General features: G+C 44.4%; 1 protein-coding gene across 1 annotated transcript in view; it reads right to left on the bottom strand.

The window, feature by feature from the left end:
* The window catches only part of CSPG4 (chondroitin sulfate proteoglycan 4), a 114,336-nt gene that overhangs the window by 18,821 nt on the left and 68,578 nt on the right, over nt 1-26,937 (bottom strand). The window contains exons 3-5 of the mRNA XM_083183621.1: nt 22,685-26,233; nt 19,726-20,190; nt 17,699-17,875 (exon numbers count right to left, since the gene is read on the bottom strand). Of these exons, the coding sequence (XP_083039747.1) occupies nt 17,699-17,875; nt 19,726-20,190; nt 22,685-26,233 (4,191 nt within the window). The remainder of the gene's footprint in view (nt 1-17,698; nt 17,876-19,725; nt 20,191-22,684; nt 26,234-26,937) is intronic.

Raw genomic sequence — 26,937 nt, 5'->3', positions numbered from 1 at the left:
TTAGTCTCATTGAGAAAGTTAGAAACAAATATTAAGTTAAATAAATTGTGTTTATATCTCATCCTTAGGATCAGTTATGTGGTAATGGACAGCGGTCATTTCTGCAAGTCCTCCAAGGCACCACTGCCCTAGAATGTTAGGGATTTAACTGGACATACTGGACATACTTTTGGCCAAGTTGATGAAAAATAAAACCCCTTCTATTTAAATGCAACGTTTATTGCAGAATAAATTATAATTAATAATGGTTGAATAGTGCACCTGCCTTCTTTCTCTTTGTGTAGTAAGGTGTGCAGTCCCCTGTATGTCCTTGGATCATAGAAATTATTAAATAAAAGTTGAATTTGAGTGATTACACTCACCATGTTGTATCCTGCGAGTTTGGGAAATGTAAACTCTGTTAACAGTTTTAGGGCCAGATTCTCTAAGCTTCAAAAGTGATAAAATAGAGAGTGATAAACAGCCAGCCAATCAGCTCCGCCTGACATTTTTCAAACACAGTCTGTGACATGGCAGGTAGGAGCTGATTGGCTGGCTGTTTATCACTCTCCATTTTATCACTTTTGAAGCTTAGAGAATCTGGCCCTTAGTAAGAACTTCCTGTAACCAGGAACCCCTAAATATTTCAAAGTAGAATCATAAGGACACTCTCCATTTTATCACTTTTGAAGCTTAGAGAATCTGGCCCTTAGTAAGAACTTCCTGTAACCAGGAACCCCTAAATATTTCAAAGTAGAATCATAAGGACAGAGTAAAAAATTTAAGGTAAAGAGAGAGACGGTATGTCCTGCTCCCAACATCTATTTCCAGAGTGAGTATTCTCAACAGGGTTCAAGCAGAGATTGTTGGTCTTATACAGGTGCAGTACAATAATGGACAACAATAATTGAACGGGATTGGGAAAATCCGAGTCTGGTAACTGTGCGATAACATCTGACATAAAAAGTACATGGGTACTTTTTTCCTAGCACGGCGCCCGTCGTGGGTGATCGCATACCTTAAGTTAAGGTAACTTAAGGTATGCGATGGACACGACCGACGTGATATTTGGCTATTTTTAGCTTTTATTGCCGGCAATGAGAAAATCGCGTTGATCGCGTCCATCGCATGCCATTATAATGGCATGCGATGCGACCGACGCGATCAACACGATTTTACATAGGGAACAATGTTAAATGGGCCAATGGCCCCGATTTTTGATTGTATAGGGCACCCTAATGGGTAATGTGTATGTTAAATGCCCCCACATTGTTAATGGCAACCCACGATAAATGCCCACCTGAGCGTGGCGAGCGTAGCGAGCCCGCAAGGAGCGGCGGTACGCGTCCTACTACCTTTTCATACCCCCACTATCCACGTCGGCGTGGAGTTGATTTTATATAGTGTGACGAGCGCAGCGAGCCACCGAGCCCGAAGCGTGGTGAGCAGACGCGTAATACCTGTGAAGTAATGCGCGGCCGCTCGCCACGCTTTGGGCTCAGTGGCTCGCTGCGCTCGCCACACTATATAAAATCAACTCCACGCCGACGTGGATAGTGGGGGGTATGAAAAGGTCGGAGGACGCGTACAGCCGGCCCTCGCGTGCTCGCTGCGCTCGCCACGCTTCGGGTTGTCGTTGATCGTGGGGAGGCGTTAACAATGGGGGGGCATATCACCCATGAGGGGTCTGGGGGGCATTTTACATTGGGGTCAATGTAAAATCAGGTCTCGTAGACCATTTTACATTGGTTCCAATGTAAAAAATCGCATCGATCACATCGCATGCGATTTGGTTGCATGCAATGCGATCAACGCGATTTTTTGGGTCCCGATGGATGCAATTAAAATCGCTGGTGCTGTGCTAGGAAACAAGTACCGAAAATTGTTTATGTGGAATGTGGGGCATTTCATGAAGAATGCTAAATGGAAAAACATCATCACCAAGGTCAAAAGTATTTGGAACTTTAGAGATGCCTTGAATTGAATAAAAACAAGATTATCTGGACCTGGAGGGAAAAGGGGATTAACCCAGAAGGGGACACATTTTGAGAAGGAATATGGGCTGGAGTGCTCAGCTCTGGTCAGATCGCTTAGAAATAGCACTTAAATCGCCCAGTGTGTACAAGGTTTAGAATATATAATCACTGGTTTATTTGTTCCAGGTAAATAACAGTTCTATTTCTGTCAGTATATTGGAAGAAACCACTTTACCTCAGGAGAAAGTAAATCACCTTTGATGTAGTCACTAAATACACTGAAACTCAGGGCATTACTTTATACCTTAATAAGGAAGGAACACCCTTTCAAGTTTGGGTGTTAACCTTTAACATTTTTCATAAAGTACTTGATTCTCTTTTTTTCTTCTTCTACAAGGTTCACATCAATTGTCTCAGCTAATCCATCTTTGTTATGTCTGTCTACACTGATTGTATGAATGTTATAGTTTATATGCAGATGCTATATGAAATTAAGGTGAAACAAGCTTATAGAAAAAATGGTAGGGCCATGAAATACAATGGATATGTAGGCCGATGTACAAAAGGAAAATACCTATAATACCTGTTTCACACCGCAAATGCCAGATTGCACCTGGGATTTGGACACAGGTTCATCCCAGGTGCGACCCGGCCTTTGCGAGGTGAAGCTCCCTGCAGTGACCCGTCAATAAGCTGAGCCGCTGATATAATTAGGGGGTGGACAGGAGCAGCGGCATGTCATTGGGGAGCAGGGGAGGAGGCAGTGCTTGGATCTGATGTTGTCTCCTCCCTATAGTGTGAACGGGACCCAGTTCACCCAACCCGGGTTACCCGTTAACACTGCCCAGCAACCGAGTCTGACCCCGATAAAACTCTTCTTTTAACCCAGGTCGGATTGTCGGAACCTGGCATTTTTCAAAAGGCCCTTTTGCACCGCACAGTGACCCAAGTTGACCTGGGAACAACCCGGCCGGCCTTGGTTTGTATGTACGGTGTGAAAGGGGTATATATGATGTAGATAGGTTAAGCTCAGAGAAGTATATCTCGCTGAGGGGTTCCTCTAGAACAGCCTTTTTTTCCTCTCCCGTATCCCCTGATTAGGCTTTTACTTTATGAGTTCCCCCTCCTCTCAATTTGAAATATCCACAGTACTTTTGAGTGGAGTGGTAGTGAGCTGTATGGGTATCCTTATGCGTGTCATTATATTAAGGAGTAGCAGTCAGGAATCAGATTCCTATGTGTCTGGCCGCTGGCTGTTTCCTGTCTAGGGGTTCCTGCTAACAACTGAAGGATTAAACTTCTGCTTCCTTCACCTGTGTAAGTGCGGCGTAAATGATCAATTATGTCTTAGTGGATTGATGGTAGGACAAAAGCACGAGGAGACGCTGCTGATGCTGCAGATTATACCAGTAGTGATGCAACTTGGATTACCTCCACGGCAACGGGAGTCTTTTTCCTCTTCTTCCGCCAATAACAATATTATTTTCAGGTACCCCCAAACGGTCTGCTGCATACCCCGGGGGTACAAGTACCCCAGGTTGGAAACCACTGCTCTACCACCTACCTGAATAGTAAAACAATGTTTTCCATCTCAGTGAAACCTGTTTTGAATTAGGTGGAGTAAACAGAAATATTTATTTCCTAATTAAAGAAAAGCTTCTTGTTGAAATGAAATCTAAACTCATAGTCCTGTAAAGTGATGAATATAACCAGGGCCGGCGCCACCACTAGGCAGGTCTAGGCATTTGCCTAGGGCGCCAGCCACTGGAGGGCAGCAGTTCGCCCCTCACCCCCCTGCGCCATCTGTGGAGCGGGCAGGGGGGTCCATGCTGGCTTCTGACAGGAGCCTGCACTGGTGCCCTTGCCGCGCGGGTACCTGCAGCGCTGTGTATAAAGCTGTCGGCGGTGGGGGGTCCCTGCAGTGAATAAGAAATAACTAGCGCTATCCGCCGGGCTATGCGCTGCCGGATTTGAAAACACTGGCCGCACGCTGATTGACTGAGATTCAACCAATCAGCGTGCGGCCAGTGTTTTCAAAACAGAAGCGCTTCCCGCTCCGCCGCCGCATAGCGCTAGTTATTTCTTATTCACTGCAGGGACCCCCCGCCATCTTTATACACAGCGCCGCAGGTACCCGCGTGGCAAGGACACCACTGCAGGCTCCTGTCAGACGCCGGCATGGACCCCCCTGCCCGCTCCCCAGACGGCGCAACTGTTACCCCCCACCCCCGGCACTGGGGCGCCCCCACCTCGACTCGCCTGGGGCGCCCTATATATAACGGCAAAAACGACTCTAGTCATGTGTAGTGTACATACAGTGCAATGTACTTTCTATTCAATCCTGATCGAATCAGGATAGAATAGCACGGTACCGTGTATACATTCGATTTAGAATTTATAGTATAAATCTGTACTATATAGTCTTGCCTGCACAGTCTATTTTTCTGTCTGATTTTGATGCCGCAGGGCCATATATTGGTATCAAATGGAAAGCGTTCCATTTCAGTTCGATTTTGCTTATATAAGCAAAATTGTATAGAAAAATAGACTACACTGTACACCCTAATACTCCCACCACATCAGGCCCAGGGGAGGAATCTGCAGCCAAAGACCTGCCTAGGCCAGTAACTCTGAGTAGGTCACACCGATTAAATAATTCTGCATAAGGCCCACAAATTAATATCTAATGATGAGATATTTATCAAGCATACATAAAACATATTGTAGTGCTCTCTACTCCTCTCCATTGCTAGATCTTTCTGCTTCTAGTCCAGACTTTTTTTTTTATAGCCACTATCACAAAGAATAGCAACAATAAATATGCATTCCTCCCTACATGAGAGCCAGGGAGAGTTTTTTTACAATGTTAATAGAATGCAGAGCCCGCCCACTGGTGTCACAGTGTCAGTGAGTCAAAGAGAGAACACGCGATGAACCATACACCCATCCTAACAAAGTGAGCGGTAACAGCGACCTCTTGTGGCAAACCCAATATTCTCTCCTATTTCCTTCTTTCTAGCACACTGTTGCTGTGGTAAGAAGTGTGACTAGCATTCAGCTTGTAAGCATTATTTGTATCAAATTCTGTTAGTTGAATCATCGCCAAGGGAAAACCTATTGACTGTATAATGGTGTTGTAATATAGAGGGGGAGTTGCTCAAAGCAAGAAATCAGCCTGTAAAATAAATTTATCTATCACAGTTTTGGCAGCTGGAAGCTGATTGGTTGCTTTGTGCATCATCTCTACTTTATCAAGGCTTTATGCATCTTCCCTAAAGAAGGAATTGCTTCCAGAGGATAAATAGGAGATTGTATAACTATGTTTTTCCAAGCACACCTTGCTGAAGGTGGTGAAACAGAGGCGTAACTCTGAGTGGCAATGGAGTCATCTGACGCCGGGCTCCTGCTCACAAGGGGGCACCTCTCCACCCCCATGCAAATGTGAATCAGTTAATTCAATTATGTGAGTTATAGTAATATGAAGTTACTACACTACATAACTCTGCCCAATAATATTGGATTTAAACTAACAATTTGAGAGATATATATATATATATATATATATATATATATATATATATATATATATATGTACTGAATTTCATCATCTGAAATCCTTTTCAACTACAGTGGTCTAGATCATGCATCAGGATTGTCATCCGGTCTGTGGCCCTTATTAACACGTTCAGCCATTTTACTTGCTATTCACCGTGCCGCAGTGTCTTTTAGACAGCTTTTTTTGTCAGAAAGTGTGCTTAGAAAAAGGATATTTTCTACAATCATCCATGACTCGAGGGTCTATGTATTAATAATGGAAGCAGTGCCAATATTAAAATTAGTTCTTATAACAACAGACTTTCATTTCAATAGTTTTGCAGATTATTGATTTAATTGCATTGTTTGTCTTGATACATTTTTGAAAGGTGGCCACCTGAGATTGATACTTCTATTTTAAAATACATTTTATAAATGTATAAACTATTGTGTTTGTTTTGAATTGAGCCACATGTGCACCTGATTTATAAGTGCAGGCAAGACTATATAGTACTTATAGTATTTATTTTATTTTACTTCTTCAAATGGTGGCTTGTCATGCACAAGTATCCCTCTGTTGATTTAGGTGTGTATGCACAGACACACTTGGATCTACTGCTAATTTATTTACTTTATTTTAGAGAACAAATTATTTTTCATAACTCTTTAACACAGGGCCTGATTAGAAATCTAGTTCCAGTTATGGGGAAGTGGCAGTAATGATCCTACTCGATGGTAAACTTGTTCCTGAATTTAAAATTTTCCATACATGTATGCTGAACATTTGCTGGACCTGTTTCTCCAAAGGATGTAATCTGGAGAGTAGAAATATATTATGTGTTCTAGCAACCAAAGACTAATGCTGCTTTCCCACTGCAGGTCTAAAACGGTAAATTGCCGATTTTTCAGCACAATTTACCGTTTAAGGCTGCAGTGGGAAAGCGCCAGAGTTGAAATACCGGTTAAAGTTAACCAGTATTTCAACCCGTTTCAAAAGCAGAGTCCTACACGGTAAAATACAGTTTTTGAGGCAGTGGGAATGCCTCTTAAACGGTATTTAACATCCCACACTACTTCCTCCTCCCCTGGTACCTGTCCTGGAGGAGGGGGAAGTAGTGTGGGAGGAGGAAGCAGAGGAAGGGGGTCCCTGCCGCAAATAGGAAATAGCGGAGGCGCTCATTAAATATGTGCATATCTAATGAGCCGCAAATTAAATATGCGCATATCAAATGAGCGGCTCCGCTATTTCCCATTCATGGCAGGGACCTTACTCCTCCTGAGCATGGACCTGCCTGGATCCCCAGTGCCCCCAGTGCCCCTGCTGTCTGCATCAGTGGGGGACCTGCCTACTGCACTGCCCCGGAGCAAGGTACCAGGGCAGGGGGGAGGGGGGTACGGGGGAGCAAGGTCCCAGGGCAGGGGGCGAGCAGGGTACGGGGGAGTAAGGTACCAGGGCAGGGGGGAGGGGGGTACCAGGGAGGGGGGGAGCGAGGGTACCAGCTGGCAGGTAAGGGGGGAGGGGGGCAGGACAGGTACAAGGGGACACAAGGGGATTAAAAACGTTTTATCTGCAATGGGAATGGTACTTAAACGGTATTTAAAACGGTAATCGATGCAGTGAGAATGCTAATACCGTTTTAAATACCGTTTAAAAATACCAGTACTTAAAACGGGTCTGCAGTGGGAAAGCAGCATAAAGTGGCTCAGGTGTGTCCAAGAGTGTTGGTAAATAATAAATATGCATAATATTGCTGGAAACCCTAATAAACCCATAGACTTTTGGAATCATGCATAACAGTTTCAGCATGCTTTACTATCCCGAATGGTTTTAATGTTTTAGGGTCAGATGTATCAAGCTTCAAAAAGTGATAAATTGAAGAGTAATAAACAACCAGCCAATCAGCTCTGCTTGTCATGTTACAGGCTGGGTTTGAAAAATGACAGGTAGGAGCTGATTGGCTGGTTGTTTATCACTCTCCACTTTATCACTTTTTGAAGCTTGATACACCTGGACCTCAATGTGATGTTCTTATAATAAATTATCTTAAGTAAGAAAACCGTCTTCACTTAATCTTTTGCAGCCTGCGCTGTATAATCCTTGTTTTTTCCCGCATATTGGCCCTTATTCAGATCTGATCGCAGGACAATTTTGTTCTCAAAATGGGCAAAACCATGCGCACTGCAGGTGAGGCAGATGTAACATGTGCAGAGAGAGTTCAATTTGTACAACTTGGAGAACCTGCTGGGATTACCCCTGTGAGAGAAGTGAAGCCCCCTTAACAGGACTGGAGAACAGGTCTGTGCTGAAAAAAATGGCTTGACAGCAGTACTCCGGTTCAGTGGGGACTGTGTTGCATGTTGCATTGCTTAAATTTAATTCAATCCATTTGAATGACGAATAACACTTCAGTATACTCCAAACAGAGCCTCATAATAATATCTAAAACAGCCTCAATCTGCAGTATTATAGACATTTATTTATTATTCATTTATTTATATATATTTTTGGTACTTATGTAGTATCTGGGCTGCCGATTTCTAAATCGGGTACATCGCATCGCATCGCATGCGACCATCGGATGCGATGCGATGCGATGCGATGCGATGACCCGATTTTTCCATAGGAATCAATGTTAAAATGGACTGAGTCCATTTTAACATGGAATTCAATGGGAAAAAGGGGTCCTTTTCATACCCCTACTATCCAAGTGGGCATGGAGTTGGATATAAACCTGTGGCGAGCGTAGCGAGCCACCGAGCCCGAAGCGTGGCGAGCGTAGCGAGCCCCGCGAGGGGACACAGAATACCGTCCCCTCGCGGGGCTCGCTTCGCTCGCCACGCTTCGGGCTCGGTGGCTCGCTGCGCTCGCCACAGGTTTATATCCAACTCCATGCCCACTTGGATAGTAGGGGTATGAAAAGGACCCCTTTTTCCCATTGAATTCCATGTTAAAATGGACTCAGTCCATTTTAACATTGATTCCTATGGAAAAATCGGGTCATCACATCCGATGGTCGCATGCGATGCGATGCGATGCGATGCGATATCGCATCGCATCGCATCTGATTGTATGCCTTAACTTAAGGCATACAATCAAAAAATCGGCAGCCCAGATACTACATAAGTACCATATTTTTTTACAATTAATTGCTTCAAAATTAATCATCTAGACGGTTGAAATTTTTCTTCTGTGTATGTTTATTTTTATGCATATAAGGATTCAATATATGTCACAGGACAGTTTTATAAATAGGGAACATATTAAAAGTTGTGTATTGTACAAAATACAATTCTCCTTTTGATATTTTATGAAAATCGAGCACACTCGTTAATATGTTGTGAATGTGTGTGTTATTAAAATATATTGTTTAAAATAATTTTTGTGGTTTGAATGATATCTGATGCAGCAGCGTCTTTAAAAGGTGGTCATGTATTGATTTCCTATCCAGCAATAAGAACATGGTATACGAAAGATGACCTCTCATTTGCAATGTTCTCTAATTATTCAAATTTCCCGCCAGAGCAGGTAGACCACTGGTTGGTGGCAGCTGCTATCCCAGCGCCTCGGCTCCGCTCACACAACTGATCGGCACTGCTCTGCACAGTCCATGAGAACCTGCAGCAACCATGGAGGGGAGATAGAGAACACTGGGCCAGATTCTCTAAGCTTCAAAAGTGATACAATGGAGAGTGATAAACAGCCAGCCAATCAGCTCCTACCTGACATGTCATAGACTGTGTTTTAAAAATGTCAGACAGAAGCTGATTGACTGGCTGTTTATCACTCTCCATTTTATAACTTTTGAAGCTTAGAGAATCTGGCCCCATATCTGATGTGTTCAGCTGACACTCGACGGAGCTGAATGACTATAAAGGCGGGACCCTTGCGCGGCGGAGCTGCATAGCAAAAGGGGTGTGGCCTCATGGAAAGGAGGCGTGAGATCACAAAAAGGAGGCATTACACTGCCCATTACACAAAATGCTGCACACCGTAATGCCCATTACACAAAATGTCCCCCTTTCCCAGTGTCAGACATATCCCCATTCCCTGTGGGAGGGAAGGGATGTGACAGGCATCAGTGGCAAACGCAGGATTTTCAGAAGGGGGTTTCCAGAGGGGCGGAGCAAAGCACGGAGATGGACACTTAGGTGACTCAGTATATGCCGGGTCAGTTAAAGTATTACAGATAGACCAAATGTATATAAATAATAATAATAACAATAATAATACACACACACATATATACATACATAACAGCAGTGTAGACCCCTGGGCATAGCAATGTATTGGGGCCCCTACCGATCCTCCAGCATTAGGGGTGGGGTGGGGGAAGCTTTGATGTCCCCCGAGTGGTAGGGGGTATTCTATCAACCGCTCAGCATGTAGGGCCTGGATCAGCAATTTCCACTAATTACCCCTTTACTGCACAGAGGGAGATGGGGTGGGAGAAGAGGGCATTGGGCTGAATGAAGGGGTCCTGATACATAACTTCCAGGGTGGTAGAGGATGTTTAATATGCAGAGGAGGGGTGTATAATGGAGTGGGCTTATTATTCATAATTTTCTGGTGGGAGGACAGCTTGCTTGACTGCAGATATCTCCAGTTCCCAGAAATAGATTTCTTAGCTTTTAAAGAACTAGAAGAATCTAGAGAAATCCCACCTACCAAATGGTATTGGGGACTAGGGGATCAGAATTCAGGAGGCAGAGCAATCTGCCAACGAGTATATAAAACTACATACCAGGTGTGTGGAGATGGAGCAGTAACCTGCTGCTGGAAGGCTGATATCCCTGGTTCTGGGAACAGTAGAGACTAGCTACTAGTGTCCCTCAAAGGGGAAGAGTCCCAGCTTTTGGAATATACCTTAGAAAAAATCTAAGTCAGACAGAACCTGAAATATCTGACTGAAAAGAGCAATTAACAGGCTTGGATGGGGACCACTGTTTTGAAGTCAGATATCTCCGGTTCCCAAGGGCCGATTTTTAAAATTCTTGTACCCATGGAAAGAGGGGACCCTCAGCTTTCAGGCTAGGGCCCCTAGACTCCTGGGGGGGTTTCTGGGTACTCAGAAACCCCCCCTGCGTGCGCTACTGGGCATCACTGACAGGAGCGAAGGGGAAATATAGAGGAAATGGGAGATAGGAGGGACAGAGTGAGAGAGGGTGGAGGGGGAAGGAAGGAATCAAGGGGGTTTGAAAGGGCTGAGAGGTGGCACTAAATAACCTTGCTTTACTCCCCTTGCTCTACCCCCTCCCAGCTTCCCATTCAGCACAACTACCTTGAGTAGCAGCGCATCTTCTGCACACAGCGCCAGATTTGCCAAGGACACAGCGTCTCCCTCAGAGTCAGGTCTCCCGCAATAATACAGCGCTGGATCACCGCAGTCTCAGCGCCGGATCACCGCAGTCTCAGCGCCGGGTCTCCGGGGACAAATCGCTGAGTCTCCTGTATTCACAGCACCAGGACTCCAGTGGTCACTGCCCCAGGTCTCCCATGCTCACTGTCATTGCGCCGGGGCCTGGGCTGGCAGCAAGTTAGCTTTGTTTTCCGCGCTGGGGCTGGTCGTCACTAGATCATGACATCAAGCCCCAGGAACAGCACCATCAGAAAGGGGAGGGGACTCAGGGAGAGCCTGGATCAGGGAGGAGAGGCAGCTTCCACCTCAAGGGGAAGGGGGCGGGCCGTGGCTGTGCACAGTCACACACAGGGCAGCAAAAGACCGCGGCCAGGAGCAGCCGCTGGCTGCTACCCTGACCCCATGACCTGGCTGCACAAAATCGGCCCACAATGCCATCGGCCCTTCTGGCATTTGCCAGGCAGTTTGTTCTGGCTCAGTATACTACACACTGTGGCCACAAAGCCTCTAGGGGAGTGGCTGTAACACTGTAAACCTGATCTCACTGAAGTAAGGAAGGTGATAGAGGGGAAGATGTGGCTGCAGTAAGTTTTAGAGCAGTGGAGGACAGAATGTGGCCAGAGTATGAGAGTAGGAGCAGGGTGATAGAGAAAAGGATGGGTCCAAAGCATGAGGGATGGAGCAACGGGAATGAAGAGAGGGTTGGCTGGCGTGTGATTGAAAAGTAGGGTGATGGAGAAGACAATGGTCCAAGGTCTAAGGGAAGGAACTGAGTGACGGCAGAGATGATGGGTGTGACAGAAGGAGGAAATGGGGTGTAAAGGAAGGAGGAAATGGGGTGTAAAGGAAGGAGCAGGATGATCAGGGAGAGAATAGGGTTGGAGTGTGAGGGAAGGAAGAGGGTGATGAGAAGAAGATGGAACCAGAGTGCAAGGGAAGGAAAAGGTTGATGAGGAGAAGATGTGAATAGAGTGTGAGGGAAGAAGCAGGGTGATGGAGGAAAGTATGTGGATGGAGTGTGAGGGAAGTAGCAGGGTTATGGAGGAGAGGATATGTCTGAAGTCTAAGGTTAAGTGGAGGGTGATGGCAAAGATGATGAGACTGTGGTATGGGGGAAGGAGGACAGAATGTGGCTGGGGTGTGAGGAAGGAGCAGGGAGATGGAAAAGATAATGGGCCAGAGAATGGGGAAGGAGCAGGCTGATGGAGGAGAGGATGGGGTTTGAGTGTGATAAATAGAGCAAGAAATGGAGAAGAGGAGGGGGTTAGAGTGTGAGGGAAGGAACATGGTGATGAAGAAGAAAATCTGGAATGTAAATAACGGAGCAGGGTAAGAGAATGAATGGAGTGATGGAGAAGACGAGGGGCCAGAGTGTGAAGAATAGAGCAGCAAGATAGAGAAAGGAAGGGACCGGAGTGTGAAGGAAGGAGCAGGGTGATGGAGAAGAGGAGGGGCAGGAATGTGAGGGAAGTAAAAGAGTGACGGAGGAGATGTTGGGGTCAGGGTGTGAGGGAAGGTGATGGAGGAAAGAATGTGTACAAAGTGTAAGTGAGGAGGATTGTAAATGAATGCTGTGCATCATGGGAGATGATGTCATGCTGAGGGGACTCAATTCCTGTTTGTCTCCTGTTACTTTCACTTGGGGGATTATTCTGGTTGATTCGCTCAGATTTGAATTCTCATCCTTGCGAGTCAACTTAACTCCGCCTTGCGAATGGTGGTATGCCGGCCCACCATTCTCAAGGTGTGCACGTTTGCACGGAATGCGAATGGATGTTTTACATAAACATCCATTTGCATCCTGCGGTGTAACACCCACCTCATTTGGTGGTTGGCGACCATTGAATGATGTGGAATGTGCACGCATATGTAAAGGTATGTGTACATAAATGATGTGGAAAGTGCACACATATGTAAATGTCAGCCGCCCACCCTCTGCACCCGCGTAACGGCCTCATTTGCATGAGAACGCCAAGCTGGGCATTTCCATATGCTAATGGTGCCGCCCGCCACCCCACTCCCCTCTCCACCCCCAACCCAGTCTTCTGGGAAACTGGGAGGATCATGGAGCCTACTCTTCTGTCTCAGAAGTCTGGAAGTCCCACACATTCTGGGAAATTAGACAAGTGTGCAGTGTATATGAAATGGTGCAGATTTATATAACAAGCCAGGCTCATAAACTCTCTTAAATTGCCCTGAATATTCCTCTGCTATCCATAGATAGATCCATTGTGGGCTTGTTCCCATCATTACATTCTAAAATTTGACTCTGTATTAAACTGTTAAAACACAGCACAGCATATTTTTCATGTGCTCACTAATACATACTACCAGTAGAATAGAATGTATGGGTAGATGCATTAAAAGTATATAGAAAACGTGTTCAAAATTTTCAATTGTACGAGCCGATTTTTATAGTACATATGCATGCCCCATTTTTGTGCCGTGAGCTGCTGCCCCTGTCCCCAGCCACAGTGTCTCTGGGAATAGATGTAAGGGACACAGACTATTCACCAGTGCTCCGTTTTGCCCCCCCCCCTAACCCCCCCACTGCGAGACACTGTCGGCCACGGGCGTAATGCAGGACAGTTCCAAAAAACAGGATGGTCCCATGAAAATTGGGACAGTGGGAGGTATGCATATATATGAATTGCCGGCTAATCCTTTGCCTGGCCGAATTTGCGTGGCAGCCACTGAACTTTACTGCTGTGGGAATGTGCACAAAAGTGTGAATTGGGCAGTTGGCCAGCTGGGAGAGGGGTAAGAGATGGAGCATTATTACAGGACCGGCGTCTGAGAGGACTGCCGTCCTGGGCTCCGCCGATCTGAGGGGCCCCAAAACTGGCACCCCCTCCCATAGGTGCCGATTCGGTGGGTGCTCAAGGGCCCGAGCACCCATGGAAATTGATGAGCACCCACGGGCCCAAGTCGCGCTGCTGGGTAGCCATATTAACTTGATAATTTGCAGCTGCAGCATCCGCATCGCTGGCCCTGTCGCCTGGCAAACAGTATGCCAGGAAGAGTGTATTCCGTCCACTCTTTAGTGACCCGGTGGCTGCCGCATAAAAGATGCTGCCCAGCGCCATTAACTGAGCTGACAGAAGCATCTACCCGCCATTCCTTTGCATGGGGGTACGTACGTTTATCATAGAGAAACAGCTGCAGGTCCACAAGTTATGTGTAAAAAGAGGAACTCTGTTGTCGTAATTTGCATATTGGAGACAACTGTGCTGCGTATTGGTATTATTTTGTGGCCACGCCCCTTCCCCTTGAAGCCACTCCCCTATATTTTTGGCTTGAGCACCCACCAGCAAAATCATAAATCAGCACCTATGCCCCCTCCCTTCGTAGATGCCCAGCCACCGGCACAGCTGCTCTGCACACTCTCACTTGGCTAGTGGTCAGAGCTACACAGGACCCGATGGGGGCGAAACTAAGGGGTGGGGCTATATTGATTTCAGTTTCAGGTGACTGCTGCTTCCTGCTAAAGAGGGAGTAGAGACTGCTGGAGTTGTAGGCCCACCTAGCCAGTGATACCGCACTCTGCAGATGCTTCATAGGTAAGAGTGAGCGGTGTGTATGTATATATGTGGGGTAGGTTAGGGTTAGGCTGCTATTGGGGGGGGGGGTATGCAGCAAGGTATGGGGGTTAAGCACTAGCGGGGAGGGTCAGGATTAGACTGCGGGGGGGTTAGGGAGAGCATCAGTGTAATAAAGCGCAGGCCACAGGGTGATGGAGTGCATCAGTGTGATGGAGCACAGGCTAATATGATAGAGTGCAGGCCGCAGGGTGAGGGAACACATCACTGTAATAGCATGCAGGCTGCAGGGTGAGAGAGCATATCAGTGTGATAGATCGCAGGCCGTGGGGTGAGGGAGCGCATCAGTATTATAGAGTGCAGGCAGCAGGGTGGGGTAGTGCGTCTGTGAGATAGAGCGCAGGCCACAGGGTGAGGGAGCACGTCAGTGTGATAGAGTGCAGGCCGTGGGGTGAGGGAGTGCGTCAGTGTGATAGAGCACAGGCAGTGGTGTGAGGGAGCACTTCAGTGTTATAGAGCACAGGCCGCGGGGTGGGAGGGCGCATCTGTGTTATAGCGTGCAGGCCACAGGGTGAGGGAGCACATCAGAGTGGTAGAGTGCTGGCATCAGGGTGAGATAACGTGTCAGTGTGATAGAATGAAGACCACAGGGTGAGGGACTGCATCAGTGTGATATAGCGCAGGGTGAGGGAGCGTGTTGGTTTGATAGAACACAGGCTGCAGATGAGGGATGGTGGTCAGTGTGATATAGCACAGACTGAAGGGTGAGGGAGTGGTCCAGTTTATGTTCCGCATGGGAGGGGGTTGACAGCATTTCAGGGGCTGGGGGCCCCAGATATATCAATGTATGGGGCCCCAAGACTTCTGTTGCTGGCCCTGCATCATGTTCACTTCATGACAATGGCAATTCGCACCCTTTGCCTGGAACTAATTACTCCGTTAATGGTTAGGAGTCATAAATGCACAGCATTAACAACTGTTTATACAGTGTACACAAGGAATTCTCTATAAATATATGCGTTATTTACTCTCATCATATGTGGTTTTGCTTGCGTAAAACTAAATTATCATCTGTCCAATAAAATAAAGCAGAAACATTTATATACTTAGTTTAAAATCAGGAACAATAGAGACATCTAGTGGATAAAAGTAGGTACTACATACATATTTCTTCATTTGTATTTATGTTTTGGTGGAGTTGGCTTTGCACGTGCTTCTCAATTCTCATTAATACATGATTTTTTTTTTATAATTAAACCAGTGTCTCTCTGTTCATCACTTAAATGTTGACAGGTATAATGAGATGAGAAAAGAGGATTTGGTAAAAACTGGAACGGTCTGGTCCCCAAAATGCTAAAACAGACCAGCTCCCTGCAGTATACACTTTTAGTAAAATGTATTATATTAAATATAATAGATTTATTAGCTATATAATGTCTATTTTTCAAACACTAACAGCAGCCATGTAGAGGGATTCTAATAAGTTTCTGAAATGGTAGAAAACTGCAGCCTGCTAATGTTCAGAGGAATGCTCAGTAGACATGGGGCAGACTGTTTCTTCAAGGAGATCATGTATTTCAATTTGCACTGTATATACAGATAAAGCCCCAAGCAGAGCAGACTCTTGCAGTATGTTCTATTCATCCAATTGTTTACTAACATGGAAATTTGCATCCTTTACGTCAGGATAGACATGCTGGGATATGGAGGAGGAGCTGGCTGGTGCCGTGAGCTAACCATCATGTTCAATACCTACTGTATCTAGAGTCAGCACATTGGCTGTGTGACAGCTGTGTGCCACAGGTCCAACTGAAGAGCTGAGGGTTGTGCACACAGGAAGAGCTCATATGTCTGAACCAAGAAGGAGCCTCCTACAGAGGACAGCTGACTGCTGTGATCTAGCCGCACACGCTAGGTGTGTCCCACACCAGGACAACTATATACTCACCGCCTAAAATCAAACTACTGGCCCCATTGGAAACATTAGGGGTTTATCACAACAATCTGATTATATGCATATGCCTATTAAAGTCTTGATGCTCTAAATTAGACTGATACAGTATCACCTGACCGGATTTCCTTTATAAAGGATTTACACTTTAACAGTGCAGAGTAATATGGACAATTAAAGGCACCGTTTGAAGTACTACAAGCGTTCCTGATATTGATGAACTTTGACCGATGAATGTCTACTTATATGCCACAAGATACTAATTGATGTTTGCATGTGAAAACCTTTTTTACAGGTGGCTACTTTTTTATTACTGAGTTTAATATTGACCTACTAATAATAGCACTAAATTAACAAGATTCAATTTTCAACACTTGCATAGTATTTTGTTCAGCCCTATTGCATAGAGCCAATTAAATAGTAATCAGGACGTACACATGTTTCTGTAGCCATATTTTTTCAGTATAGGTTAGGACAACAGCCATTTAGGCAATTGGAGTATCTATATATATATATTATTGATATGATTTCCCTAGTTTATATAGTGTCAGCTTAAAACCAGTAGCAGTGTTATATCAGTATTAATCTAAAGGAAATAGAAGCAAAAAAGCAAAAAAACAACATTACCACAAAAACAATTCTGAGGCCTCTACTTACCTTTGCCATGAGAACACCATGACCAGATCTACTACCCCGTTGGCTGAGAACATCAGGACTGCCCCCCTCATGTGGATTTTCCATGTAGAATATATCATACTACTACACAAGTGTCAGTATTCCTATATATGCATTGGGGCCTTGTATGGGTCACCTCCCACAGTGTAATCTTTGTTGTGCGCCCAACATAGCCGCCTCATCTAGTAAATGGACCTGACGGTTTTGTTGGCACCCTACTCTATGCTTTAGGACAATACATCATAATATTTTGTGATTTCTCTTCTAGGGGTAGCCTTTTATACTCTGGGTAAACCTCTCCAGTGCACCCAAGATGGCTGCCTCACCCGATACCTTGTGATGGTGGAATACACAACCTGTGGAAGTTATTAGCCAAAATGCCTATAACAATCCTGCTTTATGCTTACTGTGCACTCAAGGTGTTATGTGTGCATTGTTTTTGGTGTATATAAAGTGCCTTGGGTTCTGTTGGAAAAAAAGCACTATATACATAAAATAATAATAATAATTATTATTATTATATACATTTTGTCCATTACATAAAGTAGCTATGAGGTGTAAAACTAAAATTGAGGCATATTTGTTTGTATAAATTACTGATGACAAGATTCCTGGAGTGAATAGGTTAGTTCCAAATGATGATCATACTGGGTTTAAACATTCATTCTACAGTTTGCCTGAACTTACCTGCAGCCCATTGTTGATGACAGTGATTGGCTTCTCGTCATTTACTGGCTGTACCATAACGCTGACTGTTACTGGTTGGCTCTGGTGGTTTGCATCTGAAGCATTGGCCATAATGGTAAAACTGTCATTTCTGGTCTCACTGCCATCATGCTCATAAAATATTCGTCCCTGATCCAGCTAGAAAGAAATGTGTATAGTTATGTGCCAGTGTACATCTGTCTGTCTGTTTATCCATCTATGTCTATAAAAATGTTTCTACAGGGAGAATGCAATTGGTTTAGCTGGTATGTCAGTGTGTGTACAATGTAACTTAAGCCCCATACACATGGGGGCCCCATGCTGTGCGAAGTACTTAAGACAGATCACACAGCACACATGACTAGCACACATGCTATGCAGTATGCACCAGTCAAAATCTAGTAACACAATCTAATGGCCCCCATACATCAGCAATAACAATGAATAGCTTCTCAGATCCAGTGATCCCCCCCCCAGATAAATGGTTTCTTCACTCTATTTGACTTGCCCACACATTACAGATTTGTTTCAGTGATCTGCAGATTTTCCTGTTAGAATGCCCACACATACAAAAATGAAACTCCAATAAAACCAGATTTTTAAACATGTTTAGAAATCTGATTCAGCAATCGATTGGCGATCCCTATAAATTTTTGATTGGGATTGCCAAAAGGTGGAGCCCACACATTAAAGATTATTTGTGACAATCATCTCCAAAACGGAGGATTGTCACAATTAATTGCTGATGTATGGGGCCCATTACACAATCTAGTAACACAATGGCGATGTGTGGGACCGTGCATAGCCATCACCTGGGGGGAAATCACAATGGCCCTTATTCAGATCTAATTGCAGTACAAATTAGTTTGGAAAATGGGCAAAACCACGTGCACTGCAGGTGGGGCAGATGTAACATGTGCAGAGAGAGTTAAATTTGGGTGGGGTGGGGTGTGTTGAAACTGAAATCTCAGATACACACAAAACCCACCAGCATATTCCTTCTACAATTATTCAGTTGGCCCCTTCTTAGCGAAGTGTGAACAGTCCATACTTGCTACCTGACCCTCTCCTTCAGGGAGAAAATGCTCTGTTCCTGGGCTTCCCTGGTAATGTATGATTGCCATCACCTGTGGGGAGCTAAGAAATTGATAAGAAAGGTGTTTCACCACAGGTGATGTAATCATACATTACCAGGGAAGACCAAGAACAGAGCATTTTCTCTAACTCTGCACATGTTACATCAGCCCCACCTGCAGTGCATATGGTTTTGTCCATTAGAGAGTAATTGTGCCTTTCCAAGTGAATCAGAATATACTCCTAATGCTGGCCATACATCAGAAAGATCGATATTAAGATCAATTGTGCTCATGATTGTGTCCAATTTCCCTTCAATTCCCCAGCAGTCCTTAGTGGTTTTTGGACACACAATGTGCACACAATCTGCATACAATCCATCTTACAATCAATTGAGATTGTATGATTGGGTACAATATATTTCTGATGTATGGCCACCTTATGGGACTTTGCACAACAGGTCAGAGACTGAGAGGCTTGTGCTGAGCTCTGCTTGGTGGAGCTCATCATGTGCTTCTCAGGCCCACGGAGGACATCAGCAGGAGTGGCCTCATCATGGGAGGGTTTTTAATTAGAGGCAGCAATGAGCCTGTCAGGGCTCCTACAGAGTAAGATACAGAGGGACAAACACAGGCTTTTCTTGTTGTATTTTATATATATATTTACGTTTATATTAATCCCCCCCCCCCCCCTCGCAGTTACCCATTGACCAAGTTTATACTGACATTACTCTGTGTCTTGACAGTGTAATATTCTCCCGTGCAGTTTGCGGCCAGTATTGAGAAGTGGGAGGGGGTCCCCCTGTCTAAAGTGACTCCGGGGCCCCCGAAGGCTTAATGCGGCTCTGGGGGGGGGGGAGGGGGGGCGTATTTTCTGCACTTTAACTGCACATATTCTAATACATATTCAGAACAGGGGTTGATATAAAACCTCACCTCATTCCAGCTGAAGCTCTTCAGATTCCTTTTTTCACCATCAATTATGCGACCACTGTTTGGAGCTTCCAGTACTGAAAGTTCTAAATGCAGACCCAGGTAGTAGTCACTGGGAACATTGAGTATGCTGCTGGATAGGACAGCTGTCCCACCCTCCTCCACGTTCAGTTCATTGGCTTCCAGTGGGATATGAACAGATAGAATTTCCAGGGGGACCACTATCTCCTGAGTTGTCCCTTCTGCAGACACCTCAAGTGTCATTCGGTCAGGGAGCATTTCTGAAGCTGAATGTAGGTACAAGATCTTTCCCTTGTTAATATCCTCCTGGGTGAAAGTATGTACAGAGTCCAAACTTGGTGACCCATCAGAAGATAGTTCTCCACTGATAGAGACCAAGTAACCGAAAGAAGGAGGGTCTGTCAGACTGTATGCAATTTTGTGAGGGAACAAGCCCTCTGCAGATACCTGGAAATAAAAGATCAAGTGGGTTTATAAATTTAGATAGCTACAATACATTAGTGTTTATGTACAATAATGCTGTTCTACATGACACATTCCACTCGTTACAATATACTTTTTCTCTTCAAAAAAAATAGTCTAAAACAGGTAGGAAACTAAAAGTGGCCCTGAAAAAGTGATCTAAAGTGGGTGGCAACAAATCAAATGTAGGCGGAACCAACACCAAAATAGGTGGGATTAATACATCACTACAACTGTGTGGAAGCTGTTGGTTTCAATATGCCTGCCAATCTAGTGGCCCCCAGACGTTTAAGCTGCTGTGACAAACCACAAACCTCCACATTTCACATAATACCCCACTTCCCCCACTGAGACTAAACAGATACCCCAAAACCTCCATCAAGTAGACAACTACTTACCATAACCAGAATACCACAAACACCCCCGCTCCTCCCTCAGTGGAGCCAAGAACCATCCCAGAAATTGTTACACCCCCAGTATTTCCAGCTGTGCAGCATCAACTACTCTGCTCTTTAAACAGGCAAAGGTTGCCATAAATTCACCATTGGTACTCTCATGCTTAAAACAACCTTAACACTTAACTTACTGCAACTTATCTAAAATAACGACACGGACACAAGTGCTGGCGTTTCAAAATAACGAATGTCAAATTTATTTTGACAACAGACTAAAGACTATAATATTGGCGCAGCGAGCCACCGAGCCCGAAGCGTGGCGAGCGCAGCGTGCCCCGCGAGGGGACGCGGATACCTTCACAGGTAAACGCGTCCCTTCGCGGGCTTCACAGGTATCCGCGTCCCCTTGCGGGGCTCGCTGCGCTCGCCACGCTTCGGGCTCGGTGGCTTGCTACGCTCGCCACACTAATCTATTCTCAACTCCACGCCGACGTGGATAGTGGGGGTATGAAAAGGTCGGAGGACGCGTACCGCCGCCCCTCGCGGGCTCGCTGCGCTCGCCACGCTTCAGGTTCACGTTGATCGTGGGGTGGTGTTAACTATTTTTGGGGGGCCATTTCACTGGTCAGGGGGGGTTTTTGGAGTCTCTGGCCCATTTAACATTGCTGATTTGGGTAAATTGAGGCATTTTACATTGTTTCCTATGGGAAATGGCGGGCATCGCGTCGGTACCATCTTATGCTTATTTTGGCCGCATACGATGCGACCGACGCGATTTTGACTTTTTCAATGCATTTCAATGGGAAATCGCGGGCATCGTGTCGGTCGCATCGCAGACCATTAAAAATTACCCGCGATGCCCGCGATTGTGGCCGTGCTAGGAAAAAAGTACCGAATATTTTTCTATAGTGATACTGTTCTGCCGAATCGTCTTTCTGAATCAATCTCCCTATTAGAGGCTGTATAATTATTTCTTGTTTTTTTCTAAATAGATGCCTACTCGGTTTGTGGCTATGATGCTCTTTGCCACATAGTATTAGAATTGTTTCCAGGATCCAGTCAATGTTTTGCTGAGCCAGGACTCCGACTGTTTTTTTAGAGGGGGAGTTTTGACGGACTGTCTGCTGGGAGTGGTTTTTGACCCCCAGTGGGCTGCCCGTCTAAAGGGGCCCATACACGGTCCGTTTAACGGATCCGTTTGGGACTTAATTAGCACACATCGGATCGCATCCCTAGTGCATGCAGTGTGCATGCACTGCGATCCGATCCGATGTGTACCTAGTACAAAAAGTATGTGCAACACATACTTTTTGTACCGTACGATGAGATGCGCGGGAACGCGCATCTCATAGTACAGAACGGACGGTCCGGGAACTTCTGCATGGGCTGCAAGCTTAAATGCATTGATCAATTCATGAACTAAAACCCCATTATTTATTTATTGATTATTTGAATGTTAAGGTGAGTTAGTTTGTTGTAGTGAGTGCTGGGCCCCCTGTGTTTATATTTACTAGAGTGTGTGGTCACAGGCCACCGCACCCCACCCTGGGATGTGGGTGCTGTTTGCACCCCATTCCTAGGAATGGCGAGTGTGTTGGTACTTCTGTATCTATATCTATATCTATATATATATATATATATATATATAAAATATATCTCAATGGTCCACTGCATTCGCCAATCCCAGAGTGCATGTAGTACATTTCTTGGACATTACAACATTCCATTGCACTGCACATAGTCCATATTAATGGATTTACTTATGCTGTTGTGATAAATAAATGTTTCTTTAATGACCACACACATACACACACACACACACACACATATAGTCTCATTATAAAAACACTGTTTTCCATTTTTAAAAAAAATAGGTGTATTTGTATCCAGAAATACACTTATTTTTGACATTTACTATCCCGAAAATACGGCAATTCGTATTCGTATTGATGTGCTATCAATATGAAAACGAATTGCCGTATTTTCGGGATAGTAACTGTTAAAAATAAGTGTATTTCTGGATACAAATACACCTATTTTTTACAAATTTCCTTTAGTAAATTTCCCCCATAATGTCTACTCACCATGAGATAGTCCTTCTTGATCTCTGCTGCCTCTCCTTGAAAGACGTAGACTTTCTCATTATGGATCACGTTCAGAGTCACAGGTGGAAAATCAGAGATTATCTGTACCTTGATGTCACCAACTGCAACTACCTGGTTTGCTTCAACTGAAATCCTGAAATGATCCCTGTTAGTTTCTTCACCATGGTGCTGATAAACTATTAATCCATCTGCTAAATCTTGTTGTGAAAATGAATCTGTGGGGTTTCCATCTTTCAAAATGTCTCCCCACCTTGGTTTAGTACTGATGTAGTACTTAACCTCATCGTCCATGCGTAAATCCAAGTTGGTTTCCAGTTTGAGACTCGTGGCTGTCAGGATTCCTTTCCCTCCTGATAACACGTTCAGTGTGGTAATATTAGCAATGTGGATGAAAGGATCAGATGCTTGTACCTCTAAAATAGTGGTAAGATGATGAAGCCCATCAGACACCCGCAACTGAATATAACCCAGGTCAGGACCACTATGGATAAACAGAATTCTGTGTCTTCTGATATCCTCTTGTGTGAATCTCACAACTACGAGTGAGGGGTCATCCAAAAATACGATTTTTCCAAATGTCACCCCATATCTAACTAGAACTATTTGTGAGTCTGTTGATCCTGAGTCTGGGTCTAAGAATGCAATATCATTGGTAGTTAGCAACTTCTGTCCATCACGAACCACAGTGAACACTTTGTGCACTGTTTGCAATGGGGGATTATCATTAACTGGCTGAATAGAGACACGGAAAACACCTCTAACCACTTCCTGTTCATCATCCTCTCCTTCCCCACTGACATCTGAGGCACTGCCTTCCTGCTGCCTAGAGGCTACAAATGGTATATCATCTTCTGTGGTTTCTGAGCCATCATGCTGGTAATAGAGTAGACCATCAAAAATATCCTCATTAGTGAATTCTGTTATCCCTTCTTCTATAGGATCCCCCAACTGTGTATTTCCTTTACGAATTAACATCCCATGTTGAGGACCATCTATGATTTCATAAATAAAATTAGCACTTCTACCACTTTTTATAAAAAGATGGTCTGGAGTTATTAGCTCTTCCCCACCCTCTAGTACATGCAATAGTTGATTAATAAGTTGTGGGGCATCTGGATCTGCACCAATCAGAATTTTGTATGTGTAGACTGGTGAATTCTTACTGCTGTATAACACTTGGAACTGAAACTGGTCTTCCATGTCTTTTGTGTTTTGAACTGTAGCTGCATAACTGATCCGCTCCTTCCCTAGGTCTTCTTGGCTAAAACGGGAGCCTTCCATTAGCCTCTGTCCATTGAATAACAGATTTCCCTTTCTGGGAGGTTGAGTAATCAAGTATGTGTATTTTGCCAGCTCTTGGCCCTCAATGTCTGTGTCTACCTGTAACTGCTTCTCTGTAAGGTTCACTTTACGTTTCCTTCCCAATTTCAATGGAATGATCCTCATCATCTGTACACTTGACCTCTTCACTTTGACTCGAAATGTGTTATTACTCAGTACCTGAGTTTCAAGTTTTAGAAGGATTTTCAGATCCTCAGTAGCCTCTTCCTCTTTAAGTTCTGCAACTGTACTGAGATACCTTACACCAGCTCTTTCCAAATCACTTTGTCTGAATGCTTCAGTCACTTTCCAATTGTCTTCAGACACCAATCTCTGTATCACACCTAGTCTGGGGAGCTCAACTAATTGATATATGACTTCTATTCCCAGTTTATCTGTATTGGTCACTGCCGGTAGATTCAAAGGACTGATTAATGCAGATGTTCCCTGAGATACAATTAAAGCTTTCTGCGTTATGTTCATTTGAGGCTCCAGGACTATAAAGATGACATGTTCTGCGGAGCTTCTGGATGTTCCATCGCTGGCTTGAAGTGTGATCTGTGCTTGTTGTCCAGATTTATGAATAAATGCCACATCCCCTTTCTCTAAATCCCTGCAGGAGAATTCACTAATTGCTTCTCCGGGCTTGTGTTGAAATTGTACATGTCCTTCTTTGGAATTTCCAGTGACATAAATGGTGAGAAGGTCACAGGGTGTATCTGCATCTGTTATCTTGATAATATCCACTGTGAAAATCAACCATCCATGTGATAAAATTCCTAATGCATTCCCTTTAGGAAACTCTATAACAGGTACAGCTGTTGAAGAGGAAATATTTATTGTAAGATTGTATTGATGAGCCTTTTTCAGACATTCAGGAACATTTATGCTGCTGGCCAGTGACACTTCCAATATCAGTTGGTCTTCATGCGACTCTGAACCATCATGGACATAACGCACTCTGTGATTGCTGACATCTAACAATGTGAATTTCTGTCTGGTTTCAGCGCCTGGGATGTTAAGTTCCAGTTGTCCATGCTGCGTGTCACCAACCACTGTGAAAACAACCTGAGATTTACGTATTCCAGCTTTTGCCAAATCAATTGTGGGATGAACATATTTCAACTCTAACACAGAAAATCCCCCTTTTGTCACTGGTAAGGGCATGGGGTTCAGAAAAGGGGGTTCCATCTTACATGTGTCTGAAAGACTCCTAAAAATGGTGGGCCTTGTAGTAGTGATGGGAGGAACAGAGGTTGTCTCCTCTTCATATTCAACATAGTCATCAAACTCATGACAACCATCTGTAACATCTTGAATAACCAAAGCATCCCATATTCCCATCTTCTTCTTGTTTATCTTCAAGTCTGTTATGCAGCCAGAGAAAGATTTATATTCCATGTCATCTATGAACATATTACCAAGTGGACCTTCCTTCATATTTGCTAATGTGATTTGATCAACCCCTCCAATGTATAGATCACCATGAAAATCAAATTTTTGCCTCAGGTTATCAAGAGAGACTTTGGAGGAAGTTTCATCCACAATAAGCTGCATGTTAGTGTTATCCACAGAAATATGGACAGTGTGTGGCTGACTGTCACTTATGTACACTAGATTTTGAATTTTGACAGCAGATACTCCTGTATCTAGTGTTCCCTGCAGGTGACCTCCAGAAATCTCAACATATAAATAGCTTCTGTGTGGTCCAGATTGGTAAATAAGTGGAGCACGACCTGGTCTGGAGGTCTCCAGGGTTAATTGAATAGATCCATGTGTTCTGGTATCCCAATTTGTAAACTTGAGATATGAACGTGGTCCGAGGAATCCAAAAGATAAAGCAGAGTTAGACAGATTTTCTAAATGACAATTTTCCCAATTTCCATGAAACTCCACTTGAGGGAGATTGCCAGACAGTAGGTCCATATTATCAAATTTGGCCTCCAAGATGCATCCATGAAAATTAGGAATACCCTGCAAATGGTATGGAATACTATTTCCACCATTTCCACCAAGAAATATGGAATTTTGTATGTCCAGCTTCTGTGGGGGCCATGGGAGGTCCATGATACTGGTTAAGTTGTTCAGTGTTAAAGACATCAGGGATTTTGTAACCATCAAATCTAGACTGTGGGTCTCACTGTTTTTCAAAAACATTGATGCTGGGGAGTTTAGAATGGATTCTCCTGAACCTCTTTCCAGCCGGGCCTATAGGAGAAAAAAAGACATGTTGCAATGCATTAAGTACTGTACTGTATTTTATTCATATACAGCATGCTTCACCTATATCTATACTATATGTCTCTTTCTTTAATTACATGTTTATATAAAGCAGAGGTGGCCAACTCCAGTCCTTGAGAGCTACCAACAGACCATGTTTTCCAGATCACCTAGCTCATGGGGAACCTTTGGCCCTCCAGCTGTTGTTGACCTACACATCCCAGCATGCCCTGCAACAGTTTTAGCATGCCTAAATAGCAAAACTTTAGCAGGGCATGCTGGGATGTGTAGTTTGACAACAGCTGGAGGGCCTAAGGTTCCCCATCCCTGACCTAGCTGATGGGCAGGTGTATTCATTATTCACTAACAGATTTAAAAAGATCTACCGGTGGAACTAATTACTTCAAAAACGTTAACTGTTGGTAGCTCTTGAGGACTGGAGTTGACTACCCCTGATATAAAGTATGGTGAATGCATACATCACAGTTACATACCTCTCAACATGACCCTCTCCAGGAGGGACAGAATGCTCTATTCATGGACTTCCCTCATAATTTATGATGTCCCTCACCTGTGTTCAAATACCATTTTATCAGTTAACCTGTTCAAAACAGGTGATGGCAATCATACATTTAGAGGGAAGTCCAGGAGCAGAGCATTTTGTCCCTCCTGGAATGGGTCATGTTGGGAGG

This window comes from Crinia signifera, chromosome 4 (assembly GCF_055691185.1).
Source record: "Crinia signifera chromosome 4, ASM5569118v1, whole genome shotgun sequence".
NCBI lineage: Eukaryota > Metazoa > Chordata > Amphibia > Anura > Myobatrachidae > Crinia > Crinia signifera.
This window is presented reverse-complemented; position numbering and strand designations above follow the sequence as displayed.